Below are 19,862 nucleotides of genomic sequence, written 5' to 3' on the forward strand. Positions count from 1 at the left end.
AATATAATATTTAATGCTGCAGTTATAACTAAACTGCCGTATATTGGCCTACCATTTGGGAATTGTGCCCTTTTTGTGAAGCCGGTTATAATTGGTAATATGACAATGATTAGGGGAACCTCTATTTTGATTAACTTGAAGAAAACTACTTCCTACAATGAATTGTGGCTGTGTATTCAGAGGAATAAATGCTATTAAAACTATTTTGAAGAATTTTAAAAATAAAATGCAGATTGATTTTCTGTCCACCAATACATGCCTCTATGCTTTTATATATTTATCTAGTTATTGAAATTAAGTTGATCTATTAGTATCTTGCTCATAAACTTGAAGGGTGTGCTAATCCTGATGGGTAGGACCTTTTACTGTAGCTTTTTTCAATTCTGTATGCATTTCTAAGAATGACAAACTATACAAACATTCTGAAACTGCCTATATTGAGTTAATTAATATTCTATTATTTGCATGACTAATGAATGTAAAGATCTCATCAAACTGTTTTGATGTCTTGGAGAATGTCCTTCTTTCAACTGAATATTTCAAAATAGATTAGCTGGTCAGTCATGTCATTTAATTTGCACATAGGTTCCAAAAAAAAGTAATTGATCTGTTTTGCTACATTACAATAGTGATAGTTTAAGAAGAATGTTCACCATCATCTTCTCAGGAAACAAGTGGGGAAAAAATGACAGCCTTGCCAATAACACCCATATCCCAGGAAATTTTTTCAAAAAGATGAAACTAGGCAAAAGGCTTCTGCACAGTATGAATAGTGATTGTAACTCTTTTGAAAATGGATGGAGACAAATAGTTAAACAGTAGAGAAGCCAAATTTGACTTTTTGAATGCACACAATGGAGGGAGTCAAAAAGTCATCTTGGTCACTGCAGTAAGGGCATAGATATGGGCAGATTATGAACATAAAATGCATTAAAATGAAATGCACAGTTGTTCCATTTTTACTGTAGCTTTTTTCAATTCTGTATGCATTTCTAAGAATGACAAACTATACAAACATTCTGTTATTGTTTCATTCACAGTGGTTTATCTACTTGATATATCAAATTCACAGTAGAACTGCCTATATTGAGTTAACTAATATTCTATTATTTGCAGTTAATTTTGATTCTTTTTCATCTGTACTAAAGCATTCAACATGTTTTTAGTATTCTGTTGTGAAAAAATTTGTAATGAGCTTTGGCTTGGGCATAAAACAGCAGACTTTTGAAGGAAAAATGAGAGAGGTTTCAGAAATAACTACTTTACTTTATATTAACATCCGTCCAAATCAGTTATAGCAGGCGTTCTATTTCAGAGGGGATCTGACTTTTGTCAATTGCAGCTGAGAATTTGCAATTCAACTGACTTCATCGTTGTTAAACTAAATTCCAGTTAGCTGCCCAATTGTCTTAATTTCCTATTATAAATTTATCTGATGGGGTCCCCATCAAAAAAGTTTGTGGACCCAGTTGCCCATACAGTACCAAAAGATTACAGCTTGCAGTCATTCCAACTCCGGAATTAACTGGTATGATTTGAAGGACCTTAGACCCAAGAGGCTCTTCCTAATGTACAGCAACCAGTTACCAGGCATTTCTACAGTTCTGTACAGAATTAATGTTAGGAGTTCATACTTCACACTCACCAATGATTGTGTGCGTGTGTGTGTGCGTGTGTGTGTGTGTGTGTGTGTGTGTGTGTGTGTGTGACACAGAGAGACAGACAGTCCAGGGTACGGATTCCTCATCTGCAGGCCTTAATAATTGTTGCCCGTTATACTCTGACTTTAGATCCGTTGTCACTGTTGTAAAGAGTTCTCATTTAGGTTTGTTATGTCACCTTTACAAGCTGTACCAAGTACATCAATTCCGTTACAATCCCAGTGGGGAGCTGTGAACCAAAATGCAGAAATTATCAAGATGGTTTTATTCTTTGTAACTTCTACTTTAATGTGAATGAGGATCACTGCAAATTAAACATGAATTAACAGACAAATTATATTTCAAATAAAGGTGAAGGTAAATTTCACCTTAATTAATTCAAAAAGTTTTCTACAAGTACAAGCAGCTGTGTGATTCCTCACAGATGTAGCACAGAGTCTACTTCCAAAATTCTGTAACATTGGATCTCTTGCTTTTCTAGTCAGTTGATTCAGCCCTCTAGTTGTGTTCATTGGCAGCGTACCTAGAAACAGTCATTGTCTGAATGGAGCAAATTATAGAGCCTCCTTAGTTAGGTTTGCCACAGTCTTGAAGACCAGTGTTCCCAAGGAACTTCTTAATGCAAGTCCTCTAATAAATACCATTAAATAGGCTGGTCAACTCTGGCAAAGATGTAGAAGCAAAAGTAAAATTGTCAAATTCACCACACTACTTTTACCCTGCTTTGGTTTGCTGTTTTGCATACAGCTGCTTGTAAACAGACATCTGTTCACCCTTCTGCCGCAATGTTGTTAGGGAGTTCTAGGATTTTGACCCAGTGGCACTGAAGGAGCAGCAATATATGACCAACTTAGGATGGTGAGTGGGTTGGAGGGGGAACTAGCAAGTGGTAACGTTCCATATATCTGCTGCCCTTGTCCTTCTACGTGGTAGTGATTATGGATTTGGAAAGAGCTGAGTAAGGACACTTAGTGAATTCTGCCCTGCCTCTGTAGGTGGTATAATGTGTGTTGGTGGCGGAGGCAATGAACGTTTGTGAATGTGTTGCCAATCAAATGGATGCATTGGCCTGGATTGTGCTAAGCTCCTTGATTGAGATGGAAGTTGTACACATTCAGGCAAGTGGAGTTTTCCATAACCATCTCATAGATTGTGAATAGGTTTTTGGGAGACAGGAGATTAGTTATTCACTCTGTGATTCCTAGCCTCTGACTTGCTCTTGCAGCAAAAATATTTGTGTATGAGCCATTTCAGCTTCTGGTCAACAATAATGCTAAGCATGTTGATGGTGAGGGATTCAGTGATGGTAATGCCACTGATGTCTTGGACTGATAGTTAAGTTCTCCTTTGTTGCAGATGGTCATTGCCTGGCATCTGTGTAGTGTGAACGCTAATTTCCGATCAGTCTAAAACTGGATATTGTCCAGGTTTTGCTACCTATGGATGATGTGGACTGTTTTATTAACTGATGAATTGTGAATGGTGCTGAACACACTGCAATTATCAGCTAACATCCCCAATTCTGACCTCCTTTATAAATCAGCTGAAGGTAGTTGGGCCTAGGCCACTCCTGTAGAGATGTCCTGGTATGACTGAAGTCCAACAATGACAACCATCCTTCTTTGTGCCAGGTATGATTCTAACCATTGGAGCGTTTTTCCCACATTTCCATTGACTCCAGTTTTGTCAGAGCTCCTTGATGCTATACTTTATCAAATATGACCTTGATATCAAGGGTAGTCATTCTCGCTTCACCTCTGAAATTCAGTTACTTTGTCCATGTTTGAACCAAGCCAGAACTGACTCCTCCAACGCCTAAAGAAATCCCAATGGCTGATGAAAGCTTGAAGGGTTTAATAGCATCGTTTAAGTCCGGGGCTTACAAACATGTAACTGTAAAGGATGCCCTAAGGAACACACTGGTGGCCAGTAGAGTGGCCCTGATGGAATCTAAACTGAGCGTCAGTGAACAGGTTATTGCAAAATATGTGCTGATCGATTTTAATGATGATCACTCCTATGACTATACTGATGAGTGTAAACTGATGGGATAGGAATTGGTTAGATTCAGTTTGACCATTTTTTGTACAGGATGTATCTGGGCAATTTTCCACATTAGTTCATGAGCCCATAAGAAATAGGAACGGGAGTAGGCCATTTATCCCCTTGAACCTGCTCCACCATTTAATACAATCATGGCTGCTCCGACACTCTTCACTTTCACTTTCCTGCCATTTTCCTATAATACATGATTCTCCAACTGTTCAAGAATCTATCTCAGCCTTACATAAACGAGGGCTTTTATCCCAACAGCTTTCTGTGGCAAGGAGTTCCAAAGGCATTCAAACCTCTGAGAGAAGAAATCCCTCCTCATCTCAGTTTTAAATGGGAACCCCTTAATTCTGAGACTATGCCCTCTGGTCTTAGACTCTCCCATGAGGGAGAAACATCCTCTCAGCATCTATCCTATCAAGCTCCTTAAGAATCCTATATTTTTTTTAAATGAGAGCACCTCTCATCCTTCTGAACTCCGATGAGTAGAGTCACAACTTGCTTAAACTTTTCTCATAGAAGCTCCATATCAGGTGAACCTTCTCTGTACTGCCTGCAGTGAAATAATATCTTTTCTTAAGTGAGAGGACCAAAACTGCTCCAGATGTGGTCTTAACAGCACTTCAGACTTCCGTACTCTTATATTCCAACCAGTTTGAAATAAGGGCTGGTATTCCATTGACCACTTTGATTACCTGCTGTACCTGTGTGCCAGCTTTGTTTTATACACAAGTACCCCCAAGTTCATTTTGTGTTGCAGTATTCTGCAGTTTTTCTTCCTTTTAAATAATACTGTTCTTTTGTTCTTCCTTCCAAAATTGACAGGTTAATGCCAACATTGTAGGTGCGTTGGAGCAGCTTGGCTAGGCATGTGGAACATTCTGGAGCAGGAAACTTTAGAATGATTGACCTGATGTTGTCAGGGCCCAGATCCTTTTGCAGTATTCAGCTATTCCTTGGTATCACTTGCAGTGAATCAAATTGACTGAAGCCTTGTACCTGTGATTCTGGGAACCTTTGGAAGACACCACAATGGATCATTAATTCAGCACTTCTGGCTGACTGTTGCAAATGCTTCCGCTTTGTCTTTTGCAGTGTGTTGGCTTCTGCATCTTTGAGGGTGGAGTTATATTGAGAACCTTTACTCCAATGAATCATTTAAATGTCATCTTCCATTCACAAGTGGATGTGGAGGACTGTAGAGCATAGATCTGATTCATTGGTTGTAGAATTTCTAAACTTGGACTATCACATGCTACTTAGGATTTTTGGCACACAAGTATTTCTGCGCTCACCAGGTTGACACCTCATTTTCTTTGGTATGCTGCTCCTGGCATGCTCTTCTACACTTCATTGAAGCAGGATTGACTCTTTGGCTTGATAATAGTAGAATGAAGGGATATGTCAAACCATGAAATTGGAGGTTTCATTTTAGCATAACTGCTCCTGGTGGCTCACAGTGCCACATGGATGCCCTTGAGTTATTAGACTTGTTCAATGTCTAACCCATTTAATGCTGTAATAGTGTTGTGTAGAATAATGAAGAGTATCATAAATATGAATATGGAATTTTATTTCCACAAAGAATGCGATGGTCACTCCTGTCAATAATGTCCTGGACAAATGCATGTGCCAAATACAACTCCTGAATGTACTTTTCAAACTTTATTAAAACCATTTACAGATTCCATGGATGTCTTAATGAAATAAAAATGTCCTTGCTGTGCTGCTTTCACATCAAAGGTCATCATACGATCCTGTATATTTCTGTATTTCTTTGGATGTTTGGAATCTGGAGTAATAATCTCTCTCACAGTGTTATATATACCTTGGTGACTATTCATCTTGTTTAATTGTTTTACAATATTGCAAGATATGCCTTATCTTTGAGAAAAGGGAATTGTGATATCCATTTGCTTAGTCAGTTAAACTCTTAAATATTCCACACAATTCTTTATGACTGTGAACTTTCTAAAATATGAGGCTGATTTTGTCATTTCCAGTTTTTTTCGCAAGTATTGTAATTTTGGTCTGTTCAGACATAAATTTACACTGTTGGTCTACCAACACTGAATCATTTGCACAGTTGAAAATAATGGAAGTGTGTTGCACTTAGCCATAGGGTTGTATAGCATGGAAACAGACGCTTTAGTCCAACTTGTCCATGCTGACCAGATATCCTAAATTAGTCTAGTCCCATTTGCCTGCATTTGGTCCATATCCCTCTAAATCCTTCCTATTCAGGTCCCATCCAGATGTCTTTAATGTAGTAATTATATCAGCCTCCACCAGCTCCTCTGGCATCTCATTCCATACAAATATCCCTCTCTGCGTGAAAAGTTCCCCTTAGGTCCCTTTTAAATCTTTCCCCTCTCATCTTTAATCCTATGCCCTCCAGTTTTGGACACCCCTATCGTGGGGGAAAGACCTTGGCTGTTCACCCTGTCCATGCCTGTCATGGTTTTATCAACCTCCAAATAGTCACTCCTCTGCCTCCGGCGCTCCAGGGAAGATAGTGCCAGTCTATTCAACCTCTCCCTATAGTTCAAACCATCCAATCCTGGCAACATCCTTGTAAATCTTTTTTGAACCCTTTTAAGTTTCACAACAGTTTCCCTACAGCAGGGCGGCCAGCATTCAATGCAGTATTACAAACCTGGCCTAACCCCAATGTCCTGAATAGCTGCAACATGACATCACAACTTGTATACTCAATGCAGTGATCAATAAAAGCAAGCATACTAAACACCATCCACCTTTTCTGTGTATACATCCCGTCCTGATTTGCCTAGCAAAATGCAACACCTCACGTTTATCTAAATTAGACTCCATCTGCTACTACTTGGTCCATCTGGTCAAGGTCATTTTGTACTCTGGTGAAGTAGTGAAGGTTATCTCAATGTTGGTGTCATCTGCAAACTTAATAACTGTACATCCCATGTTCACATCCAAATCATTTATATAAATGATGAAAAGCAGTGGACCCAGCACTAATCCTTGTGGCACACCACTGATCACGGCCTCCAGTCCAAAAAGCAAGCCTTCGCCACCATCCTTTGTCTACATCCTTTGAGTCAATTTTGCATCCACATGGCTAGCTCTCCCTGGATTACATGTGATCTAACCTTGCTAACCAGTCTGCCATGCGTAGCCTTGTCAAACACCTTGTCAAACACCTTGTCAAACACCTTGTCAAACACCTTGTCAAACACCTTGTCAAACACCTTGTCAAACACCTTGTCAAACACCTTGCCGAAGTCCAGATGGATAACATCCGCAGCTCTGTCGCCTTCAATCTTTGTCACTTCAAAAAACTCAATCAAGTTAGTGACACACTATTTCCCCCACACAAAGCCATTATTAGTTATTAGTAACATTTGAAATATTTAATGAAGTAGCAGAAGGTTGATGAGAATATGGTTGATATGTTTCTTGATTTTAAATGCTGTTTTACCAAATACTATTAAATATATTTGTGTGCAGAATTTGTGCTAATGGAAATTAAGACAGCATCAGTTTGGCTTTTAAATGTGGCTAAGACATTCAAAGCTGAGTGCATTGAGGAGCAGTTGCTTTTCAGCCCCAAGAAGGCAGACAATAGAGTTCCTTTTGATTCAACGTTGGGATCACTGTTTTGGATCTTTTGTCAATAACCTCAACATGGGAATACAGGGTATCATTTTAATACTTTACACGATGTGAAAATCTGAAATATAGCAAATAATGAGGCTGATAGTAAAAGGCCACAGGAGGATATAAGTGACACATTCAATGCCAAAAAAATAGAATAGGAAGAACGACGAGAGGTAATATGAACTAACTGGCACTCTTTTAAAAGGGTTTGCAGAACCGTGAGACTTTGGAGTATATGTCCACAAATCTTTGGAGCTAGCAGAGGAGGTTGAGATGGCTGTTCATAAATGCAAGGATCCCAAATGCTTTCTAAATAATACATTTCACAGCACAGAATCAGATAAGTTAATTGTTGTTTTAAGTCTGTCCAATAGAAAGGCTGAAGTAGTGAGTACAGTGGATTCTTTCTTGATTATGTTTTTGGAGATAAGTCTCTTGATGAAACTTAAAATATAAGCCATAGCTATAATTTAACCTGGGGCAGTGTTTGTAGAGGAATAAGACGGTGTTATTTTCTGGGTCTGTAGATTGTGAAGGAGCAAAAATGGCCGTTGCAGTGATATGTACTTCTTGTCAGATGTGGGAGTTTAAAGAGAGTTTAAGGGTTACTGCGGATTTTATCTGCCAGAAGTGCTGTTGGATGCAAATCTTATCAGATCGAGTGGATCGGTTGGAGAGACAAATAGAAGCGATGAGGAATTTGCAACAGGAATTTGCATACAATTTGTATGTGATGGATGGCAGTTATAGAAAGGGGGGGGAAGTCTCCGATACAGTCACATAGATGGCTTAACTCCAGGAAGGGTAAGAGAGGTAGGCAGCTAGAGCAGGAGTCTTTTGTGGATATACCCATTTCAAACAGGTATGCTGCTTTGGAAAATGTAGGGGGTGATGGATTCTCAGGGGAACGTAGCACAAACAGCCAAGTTTCTGGTATTGAGACTGGCTGTAATGCAATGAGGGATACGTCGGCTTCCAAGAGATCAATTGTGTTAGGGGATTCTGTAGTTAGAGGTACAGACAGACGTTTCTGTGGCCAGCAGAGAAAAAGCAGAATGGTGTGTTGTTTCCCTGGTGCCAGGATCAAGGATGTCTCAGAGAGGGTGCAGAATGTTCTCACGGGGGAAGGGGGGCCAGCAGGAGGTCATTGTCCACATTGGAACCAACGACATTGGAGGGGAAAAGGTTGAGACTCTGAAGGGAATTTACAGAGAGTTAGGTAGAATTTTAAAAAAAGAGGTCCTCAAGGATAGTAATATCTGGATTACTCCCAGTGCTACGAGCTAGTGAGGGCAGGAATAGGAGGATAGAGCAGATGAATGCATGGCTCAGGAGCTGGTGTATGGGAGAAGGATTCACACTTTTGGATCATTGGAATCTCTTTTGGGGTAGAAGTGACCTGTACAATAAGGACGGCTTGCACCTAAATTGGAAGGGGACTAATATACTGGCAGGGAAATTTGCTAGAACTGCTTGGGAGGATTTAAACTAGTAAGGTGGGGAGGTGGGGGGTGGGACCCAGGGAGAAAGTGAGGAAAGAGATCGATCTGAGACGGGTACAGCTGATAACAGAAGTGAGTCAAACAGTCAGGGCAGGCAGGACTAATAAATTAAACTGCATTTATTTCAATGCAAGGGACCTAACAGGGAAGGCAGATGAATTCAGGGCATGGTTAGGAACATGGGACTGGGATATCATAGTAATTATGGAAACATGGCTCAGGGATGGACAGGACTGGCAGCTGAATGTTCCAGGATACAAATGCTACAGGAAGGATAGAAAGAGAGGCAAAAGTGGAGGGGGAGTTGCATTTTTGATAAGGGATAGCATTACAGTTGTGCTAAGGGAGGATATTCCCGGAAATACATCCAGGGAAGTTATTTGGGTGGAACTGAGAATTAAGAAAGGGATGATCACCTTATTGGGATTGTATTATAGACCCCCTAATAGTCAGAGGGAAACTGAGAAACAAACTTGTAAGGAGATCTCAGCTATCTGTAAGAATAATAGGGTGGTTATGGTAGGGGATTTTAACGTTCCAAACATCAACTGGGACTGCCATAGTGTTAAAGGTTTAGGTGGAGAGGAATTTCTTAAGTGTGTACAAAACAATTTTCTGATTCAGTATGTGGATGTACCTACTAGAGAAGGTGCAAAACATGACCTACTCTTGGGAAATAAGGCAGGGCAGGTGACTGAGGTGTCAGTGGGGGAGCACTTTGGGGCCAGCGACCATAATTCTATTCGTTTTAAAATAGTGATGGAAAAGGATAGACCAGATCTAAAAGTTGAAGTTCTAAATTGGAGAAAGGCTAATTTTGATGGTATTAGGCAAGAACTTTTAAAAGTTGATTGGAGGCAGATGTTTGCAGATAAAGGGACGGTTGGAAAATGAGAAGCCTTCAGAAATGAGATAACAAGAATCCAGAGAAAGTATATTCCTGTCAGGGTGAAAGGGAAGGCTGGTAACTATAGGGAATGCTGGATGACTAAAGAAATTGCGGTATTGGTTAAGAAAAAGAAGGAAGCATATGTCAGGTACAGACAGGATAGAACGAGTGAATCCTTAGAGTATAAAGAAAGTAGGAGTATACTTAAGAGGGAAATTAGGAGGGCAAAACGGGGACATGAGATAACTTTGGCAAATAGAATTAAGGAGAATCCAAAGGAGTTTTACAAATATATTAAGGACAAAAGGGTAACTAGGGAGAGAATAGGGCCCCTCAAAGATCAGCAAGGCGGCCTTTGTGCAGCCACAGAAAATGAGGGAATGAATAAATATTTTGCATCAGTATTTACTGTGCAAAAAGTTATGGAAGATATAGACTGTGGGGAAATAGATGGTGACATCTTGCAAAATGTCCACATTACAGAGGAGGAAGTGCTGGAAGTCTTGAAACGGTTAAAGGTGGATAAATCCCCAGGACCTGATCAGGTGTACCCGAGAACTCTGTGGGAAGCTAGAGAAATGATTGCTGGGCCTCTTGCTGAGATATTTGTATCATCAATAGTCACTGGTGAGGTGCCGGAAGACTGGAGATTGGCAAATGTGGTGCCACTGTTTAAGAAGGTTGGTAAAGACAAGCCAGGGAACTATAGACCAGTGAGCCTGACTTTGGTGGTGGGCAAGTTGTTGGAGGGAATCCTGAGGGACAGGATGTACATGTATTTGGAAAGGCAAGGACTGATTCGGGATAGTCAACATGGCTTTGTGCGTGGGAAATCATGTCTCACAAACTTGATTGAGGTTTTTGATGAAGTAACAAAGAAGATTGATGATCTACTGATCTATATGGACTTCAGTAAGGCGTTCGACAAGGTTCCCCATGGGAGACTGATTAGCACGGTTAGATCTCATGGAATACAGGGGGAACTAGCAATTTGGATACAGAACTGGCTCAAAGGTAGAAGACAGAGGGTTGTGGTCGAGGGTTGTTTTTCAGACTGGAGGCCTGTGACCAGTGGAGTGCCACAAGGATTGGTGCTGCCCCCTCTACTTTTTGTCATTTACATAAATGATTTGGATGCGAGCATAAGAGGTATAGTTAGTAAGTTTGCAGATGACACCAAAATTGGAGGTATAGTGGACAGCGAAGAGGGTTACCTCAGATTACAACAGGATCTTGACCAGATGGGCCAGTGGGCTGAGAAGTGGCTGATGGAGTTTAATTCAGATAAATGTGAGGTGCTGCATTGTGGGAAAGCAAATCTTAGCAGGGCTTATACACTTAATGGTAAGGTCCTAGGGAATGTTGCTGAACAAAGAGACCTTGGAGTGCAGGTTCATAGCTCCTTCAAAGTGGAATTGCAAGTAGATAGGATAGTGAAGGCGGCGTTTGGTTCGCTTCCCTTTATTAGTCAGAGTATTGAGTACAGGAGTTGGGAGGTCATGTTGCGACTTTTTCAGAACCCCATTTTGATCCTTTCCAACAGGTTTACACCCAGAACTGAAACGGGGGATCCTGAGGGCCTGTATTTACATGTATTTGGAAAGGCAAGGGTTGACGAGGGATATCAACACAGCTTTGTACATGGATAATCAGTGTCTCACAAACTTGACTGAGTATTTTTTTGAAGAAGTAACAAAGAGCATTGCGGAGGGCAGAGCGGAGGGCATGATCTATATGGAGAAAGTGAGGACTGCAGATGCTGGAGATCAGAGTCAAAAGTATGACACTGGAAAAGCATACCAGGTTAGGCAGCATCCAAGGAGCAGGAGTCGACTTTTCGATGAAGAGCTTATGCTCTAAATGTCAACTCCAGTGATCTACATGGACTTCACTAAAGTGTTTAACAAGGTTCCACGTGGTAGACTGGTTAGCAAGTTTAGATCACACGGAATACAGGGAGAACTAGCCATTTGGCTACAAAACTGGCTCAAAGTTAGGTGACAGAGGATGATGGTGGAGGGTTGCTCTGCAGACTGGAGGCCTGGGACCAGCAGCTTGCTAAAAGGATTGGTATTGTGTCCACTGCTTTTTGTCATATATATATATAAAGACGTGAACACAGGAGGTATGGCTAGTAAGTTTGCAGATTACACCAAAATTGGTGGTGTAATGGACAGCAAAGAAGGTTACCTCAAGAGTTCAACAGGACCTTGATCAGATGGGCCAATGGGCCAAGGAGTAGTTGATGGAGTTTAATTTCGATAAATGTGAGATGCTGCATTTTGAAAAGGTAAATCAAGGCAGGATTTATACATTTAATGATAAGGTCTTGGAGAATACTGCTGAACAAAGACACCATTGTGTGCAGCTTCATGGTTCCTTGAAGGTGGATATACAAGTAGACAGGATAGTGAAGGCGGCATTGGTATGCTTGCCTTTATTGGTCAGTGCACTGCGTAGACAAGTTGGAAGGTCATGTTGCGGTACTACAGAACATCGGTTGGACTGCTTTTGGAATCCGGTCTTCAATTCTTGTCTCCCTGCTATAGGAATGATGCTGTGAAACTTGAAAAGGTTCGGAAAAGATTTACAAGGATGTTGCTAGGATTGGAGGGTTTGAGACATAAGGAGAGTTTGAATCGGCTGGGACTTTTTTTTCTTGAAGCATTGGAGGCTGAGAGGTGACCTTATAGAGGTTTATAAAATCATACGGAGCATGGATAGGGTGACGAGCCAAGGCCTTTTCCCCAGGGTGGGGGAAGTCCAGAACGAGAGGGCACAGGTTTAGGGTGAGAAGGGAAAAATTTGCTGAGGGGCAATGTTTTCACACAGAAGGTGGTGCATGTATGGAATAAACTGCCAGAGGAAGTGGTGGTGGCTGGTACAATTACAACATTTAAAAGGCATCTAGATGGGTGCATGAATAACAAGTGTTTAGAGGAATGTGGTCCAAATGCTGGCAAATGAGACTGGATTAATTTAGACTATCTAGTTGGTATGGACTAGTTGGACTGAAGGATCTGTTTCCATGCTGCACAGATCTATGACTTTATTCCGAATCAAAATCACACATTCACACAACAATCAAACATAAGACAGAGTTTGGCTTCTCAATTCTTTTCCAATGCCTCTCCTCTGTTATCTAGCTGGGTGGGTCAGTCACTGTCTGGTTTCATTCTGATCTATACAGTCACAACCAAACAAATCGCCCCCATCACTTTTATCCTGCTCCTACATTATGATGTCTTGATTCTGGATGTAGGTTTGCTCGCTGAACTGGAAGGTTCATTTTTCAAACATTTCGTCATACTAGGTAGCATCTTTAGTGAGCCTCCGGACGAAGCGTTGCTGATGATTCCTGCTATCTATTTATATGTTTGGGTTCATTTGGGTTAGTGATGTCATTTCTGGTGATGATGTCATGTCCTGTTCTTTTTCACAGGGGGTGGTAAATTGGGTCCAAGTCAACGCGTTTGTTGAGAGAGTTCCGGTTGGAATGTCATGCTTCTAGGAATTCTCGTGGTATCTCTGTTAGGCTTTGCAGGAATCATCAGCAATGATTCAGTCTGCAGGCTCACTGAAGATGTTACCTAGTATGGTGATGAAACGTCTGAAAATGAGCCTTCCAGTTCAGTGAGCAAACCTACATCCAGAACTTCAAACTGAGCTACACATCATCTTCTCAAAACTCGCTTACGTCTTGATTCCCCAAAGACTACCTTGGTTTCTTGAAAGAACAAAGTGATCTGCAGCCCTCATCACAAAGTCTGCTTATTTGATACAAACTCCATTCCTCTTCCTGGGTACATTCTGAGCTGTGGGCTGCATGGCAAGTTGAAAGACTGGTGAATTTTATCTAGTAGTACATCCCTTCAGTTTTTTTGCAACAAGCAAGTTACTGACTATACACACCAGTGAGGCTCAAAAAACCTGTCACACAATGTCTAATATTAGATAGGATTCTGGAATTGGACACATTTGTTGGATAATCCTAAGTGTGCAAGGCATTAAGCTGAAAACCAATTCAAGACCATCAGTCTGACTGGCTGCATATATGATTTATGCACAGGGCCCTGTTTGTTTTGGCAGAAATAATGTGTACACACACTGTACCTGTTTCACTTTAACAAAATAGGTGACAGTCATTGCCCTGTCAGGAAATGCCCTGACCAGAGTCAACTTGCCTTGTTTAAAATCTGAACAGAGCTTACTATTAACTGCCATTCAGCATTAATAGATTCAGTCTCCATAGCAATGCCTCTATCAGAGCCCACTTGCCACAGAATCTCTTCTCAAGCAGTATGAATGTTTACTCGCGCCTCAAATTTGTACTTGTGAAAGGTCCTCAAGAACGCAAGATGAAGCTTCAACAAAACGTGTATTTTCTAAACTCTCCTGGTATGTTCAAGTGTTTCTAAAAAGAATTGCATATGGACAATGACAGTACTAGTACCGTATCTTCTAAATGACAAACAAAAGTGGATGTGACATCGGACTACAGGAAGTTGTGTTGAACTCATGACAGGACAAGATTGAGATCTTCAGTGGTTAGTGAAGTATTGCAAATATTGTTCAGTTCTGTTTGCTTTCTATATTTCCAATAAAACTGTACAATAGGTGAAGTGCTGACAGTGGTGATAAACTACTGGCAGCTCAGATACACAACAGAAAATTTAATAAGATAAAATGTAAACTCTGATGGACATTGGAGTCATCATTTTATTCTCAATAGACAATGTTCACAGGATTCTCTGATATCTAGCCACATGTAGTTCAATGTGATTTTTTTTCTTTCATTAAAGTAGTTTGAATCTTATTTTGTTCGTTTTTCTAAAAAGCCATAAAATAGACTGACAAACATTGACCAGACTAATGGTTAGAAATGAAACACTAATTATGTCCAAGAATATAAATATTTCTATATTTCTAGCTCATTTTCATTCTTGCGATAAATGAATCATGGTTTTCAACAATCACATATCCACAACTCAGTAAGAAATTATGGGAGTGAATCTTACTCCAGCAGCGTGGAAAAAAAAAACAAGCTAATAGTTTTAGTGTTCGAATACTGGATTGGTTTCCAGTGGGATATTTGTATAAGATAGATTTGGAACGGCAATCTCTCATTCTAACTAATCAATTCTAACGTGTCAGGCTAGCAAACAGGTCATGTAAAAAGAGACCAGAGTTAGAGAAACAATTCAGAATGTGAACATGCTTCACATAAAAGCAATAAAAATAATCTTTCTCATTTGCCTGTTGGCACAAAAGCGGTGAAGGCTCATTTATCACAAACCTATTCAGGAGGAATTTATTACTCCTAAATAGAGGAGGAAAGTTATTGATCTAATCTGATAATACATGGAATTACATGTGCCAATGCTTTAATCTTCATGATTGGGAAGGTGTTTATCATGGAACCTTCCAGGCTGTATATGAAAAATGTCTACATAGATTCCATGCAGTCAGAACATCACAGTCAAGAAAGCACAACAACATCTCTACTTCCTCAGGAGGCTAAGGAAATTCGGCATGTCCACAAAGACACTTATCCATTTTTATAGATGTACCATAGAAAGCATCTTAACTGGATGCATCACTGTGTGGTATGGCAGCTATTCTTCTCAAGAGCACAAGAAATTACACAGAGTCGTGAACATAGCCCAGTGCATCTCACAAACCAGTCTTTCATTCACTGACTCCATCTATGCTTCCCTGTGCCTCTGGAAAACAGCCAACATAATCAAAGACCCCTCCCACCTTGGTTATACACTCTTCCACCCTCTTCCATCAGTCAGACGATATAAAAGCTTGAATACATGTACGAACATATTAAAGAGCAGTTTCTTTTCCACTGGTTATCAGACTTTTGAATGGACCTCTCAAATGTTAACGTTGATCTGCCTCTCTGCATCTTCTCTACATCTATAACACCGTATTTTACACTGTTCTGTGACCGTGATACTCCTCGTATGAAACCATCTGTCTCTATAGCATGCAAAACAATACTTTCCACTGTATCTCGGTGTATGTAACAACAATAAATCAAACTCCAATGTTCAAGGCCATTCCAGAGAATTAACATAATCACGGCTATTATTGAGTGTAGGATGGAGAATGCAGTATTATCAAATTGATTACGTTTTGGCTAAAATACTAAACCAAGGTCCTCCCTACCTGCTAGTGGACAGAAAGGATTCCATGACACTTTTTAGCCACCAGCATTTTAAAAGGGATGATTGATTATGATAGAATTTGGAACATTGAGGAAGTGATAAGATTTTATAATTAACAGTTCTCTCTTTCTGAAAGAATATTCTCGTCCTGTTTCCTGTATCTCAAGTTGCCGATAATGACAGATATTGCTTTGATTTAAGGTTTATCCATTGAAGTAAGTTAACTGAAAATTGACTTTTTCAGACTTGCAGTTCTGAAATTCCATCAGTTCAAACCTGAAAAATCAAAAAACATACATGCAAAAGGAACTTAGTTGCATGGATTTTAAGGGCCTCTGTTTGGTAGGATTTGGTCTACACGGTGCCTTGGAATCTCATACTGAACATCCTTGCTTTGTAATACAGCTATTCTTTACTGTAAGGCAACAGCTTATATATTATGACCAAGAAAGGTTACTGAAATAGTTCAATTTTCTCCATATTTAATTATAATGCATTAAACAATAATTAATTTACATTTGTTTCATAAATGAGTGTTAATTTTACTATGTTTACAGCAATGATTTACAAATAATGTCCTGTACAGCCGCAACATGACCTCCCAACTCCTGTACTCAATACTCTGACCAATAAAGGGAAGCAAACCAAACGCCTTCTTCACTATCCTATCTACCTGCGACTCCACTTTCAAGGAGCTATGAACTTGCACTCCAAAGTCTCTATGTTCAGCAACACTCCCTAGGAGCTTACCATTAAGTGTATAAGTCCTGCTAAGATTTGCTTTCCCAAAATGCAGCACCTCGCATATATCTGAATTAAACTCCATCTGCCACTTCTCAGCCCATTGGCACATCTGGTCCTGTTGTAATCTGAGGTAACCCTCTTTGCTGTCCACTTCGCCTCCAATTTTGGTGTCATCTGCAAACTTACTAGCTGAACAAATATTAGTGACAAGTTCATGAGATCCTCTTTATTTCTTCAAAGATGGGGAGGGCAAGTTTATAAGAAGTTGCCTCATAGTAGAGCAGAGAAGTTGGGGTTTGTGTTTGTATTCCAAGATAAATCATTAAACCAGTTATTGAAAATAACTATTTCTGTTTTGGGTAGCTGGTAGGGGATATAGTAGGGAAACAGGATGGACAAGTACATCAAAGATGGAAAGTAAGTGTGATTGAGCAGATTGGTAGCTGCAGAAATGTGGGACTGACAGAGGAGAGGCTGAATAGTTTGGAATTTGGAATATCATTTGGCGAATAACTTATAATTTTCACTGCTACAACTTGGACCTCTAAATCTGAACTAGGCAATGAAAGTTAGGCTGGCACGGGGGTAGCAAGTCCCAGGCTAGGCTATTGCAGGGGTGGCACAGGAAAAGTGCGTTCTAGATTAGAGGTGCAGCCCTTGGGGTCTGGAAGCGAGGCTTGAAGCCTAGTGTGATCAGGAGACTTGGCTGAGGTGGTCTGAGGGCTTGGGGCTGGCACAGATTTGGTGAAAAGACTTTTTTTTAAAAAAAACTCTTCATTCTTATGCTGAACTTTTATTTATAATTCTTTCTTTCAAGTCTGTGATACATACTTAAGTATCTGTACCTATTACCATGTATGTAAGGTGGCACCAAAGCAATGAGACATTGCAAACTTTTCACTGCATTCATTAGAGTGCATGTGACAATAAAGCTAATTTTAATTTTAAAAAAATTAGCGATCTCATCAGCCGCAACATACTGGGATCCAGTAAAGTTCAACTGAAGTTTTCAATCGTGGAGAAATTATTCCTGATTGCAGGTCATCAGCATTTGTTATCCTTCTGCTTTGTAGAACAATGAAATCCTTACCTTGTAGCACAAATTGAAAACCACCTAGTGCATCTAGTAAACCACTATTTGGAACAGCATTGTGTTTCTTAGTGGAGTAGTCACCTGTGATCTTCATTGATACCCATGTAGCATAACATATACAAATTACACTAGATTAGATTAGATTCCCTACAATGTGGAAATAATTGGCTGCAGTAATTTCATACTTCAGAACTCAATGAATAAAAGCAAGTGAAAGGAATGATTTATTAAAATGGTGGCTTGAATTATAATCTATGCATAATCAAAGACTCAAGTAATTTAAACGTTGATTCTATTTTTGTTTTCTAGCTGAATGATAACATTAACCTGGATCTTTCTGATGATGAGGAGCTACGAGATCAGTTGGACATGCATTCTATTATCGTTTCTTGTATAAATGATGAGCCACTCTTCACAGCTGAACAGGTGACTTCAATTTGAGTGTTCAAATTATAAAATAAAGCTGGACTCAATATAAAACAATCTGCTCTAAACTAAACATTAAATAGATTACCTAAAATAATTGTTCAAGTAAAGTTATGCAAACTAATTGTAGCTTCTTTCCTGTCATCCCAAAGAGTTATGTCAGTTAAAAGTCGAGCCAGATTAAATTTAATCAACTGAATATGACATGTCCCACAGAATAGAATTCTGTCCTGACAGTTAAATAACCAAGCTAGATTAATTTTCAAATCCTGGATTGAGCCTTTGAGCCACAGCACTCCAGCCCCATTGTTTAATGAGAGATCAAAGAAATGCAGGTCTGAGAGCATGGGTGGAATCTTCCTCTCCATTTAAGAGGTAGGCTAGGTATTGAGAAGGATAAATAATAGGGCAAGTTGACACTGGAGAGACACCTGCCCCTACTTTCCCATCACTTCTAATCAAGTTCTGGGGGAATGTCGATGAGCCACATTTTCAACCACCACTAATTAAGTCCTTCAAGTAGTAAATCAATGACCATTTAAAAGCCTCAAGACAACCTGATTCCTTCCTGCTAGGAGTGCAAGTAAAAGTATTGCTTTCCAAATAGGGAATTCAGGATGGTCTGCCTGCCAGCCAGGTTTGGAGTTGGGATTTCCATTTGCTTCAATTTATGACCAATTGAGAGTATGTATAATGGTTAGAGGTTTGACCAATGCAAGCCTTCCCCACTTCTGAATACTCCCATGATTCTCCCAAAACACACTTGCTACTTGTTAGTATCCTGGACCTCTGACAAATCTCTCCACTCCTCAAGGCACGACTTCATTGAAGAAACACCTGATGAACTGAAGTCTGCTGGACTTTCTTGCTGCTGTGTGGGTGGGAGTGTGGGAAAGAAGAGTGGATTTATCATTAGTGTGAAATTGCTTGGGACTGTGGATCATATTTGCGATGGGACGAGTTGGATACTACAGAAGGTGGGGAGGTTGGATGAAAAATGATAGGTGAAAAGATTCTCATTGAACCTCACAGAAACACTGCTGTAAATGTACTTTACTTCATGGATTAAGCCCATCTCACTCCTTACCCAAGCCAAAATCCCCAATCTTTAGGAAATGCATTTCCATGCATTCAAAAGAAATTAAATGAAAAGCATGGGAAATAGGAGTAGGCTGCTCAACCTGTTGCGCTGCTGTGGCATTCAAGCAGATCATGGTTAATCATCTACATCCACAGCATTTATATCCCATTGTCCCACTATCCATTCATTTTAGAAATATATCAGTTTCCATGTTGCACATGCTGAATGACTGAGATCATATCCACCTGGAGGTAAAGAATTCCAAAAGTTTAGCATTGTCTCTGTGAAGTTCCTCTCCAACCAGAACAAATCTTCAGGCAAAAAGGTTCTCACTTAGCTTTGCCAGATTATTCCAGCTGGACTTCCAGTGCAGGGTTCATCAAAATCGGTGTAGTCCAGCAGCAGCATTGGAGTGAATTGTTACACAAACCGTGTCCGTTTTTTCTTTATAGCAATAACTACCGTATTTTAGTAGATAAAAGACAAGCTGTCGTTTTTATAAATTGAAAATGATTAACCAACCTCGAAAGAATGGATTGATTGCCTCCCCTGAAGCAGCTCTGCTAATTCAGAAGTAAATGGTTTGCGGTCAATTTTGAGATTTA

At 40.0% G+C, this 19,862-nt stretch overlaps 1 protein-coding gene across 8 annotated transcripts in view; it reads left to right on the top strand.

The window, feature by feature from the left end:
• Positions 1-19,862, top strand: part of LOC122552663 (fasciculation and elongation protein zeta-2-like) — a 129,349-nt gene that overhangs the window by 55,903 nt on the left and 53,584 nt on the right. For all 8 annotated transcript variants that reach the window (XR_015758362.1, XM_043695485.2, XM_087991204.1 and 5 more), the window contains exon 3: positions 18,060-18,176. Coding sequence is in view for 7 of the 8 variants with exons in the window: in XM_043695485.2 (XP_043551420.2) it covers positions 18,060-18,176 (117 nt within the window). In the remaining variant the exon portion in view is untranslated. The remainder of the gene's footprint in view (positions 1-18,059; positions 18,177-19,862) is intronic.

Source organism: Chiloscyllium plagiosum, unplaced genomic scaffold (genome assembly GCF_037043375.1).
Source record: "Chiloscyllium plagiosum isolate Xiang-an unplaced genomic scaffold, Cpla_swu_hap1 HiC_scaffold_10, whole genome shotgun sequence".
In the NCBI taxonomy this organism is placed as follows: Eukaryota; Metazoa; Chordata; class Chondrichthyes; order Orectolobiformes; family Hemiscylliidae; genus Chiloscyllium; species Chiloscyllium plagiosum.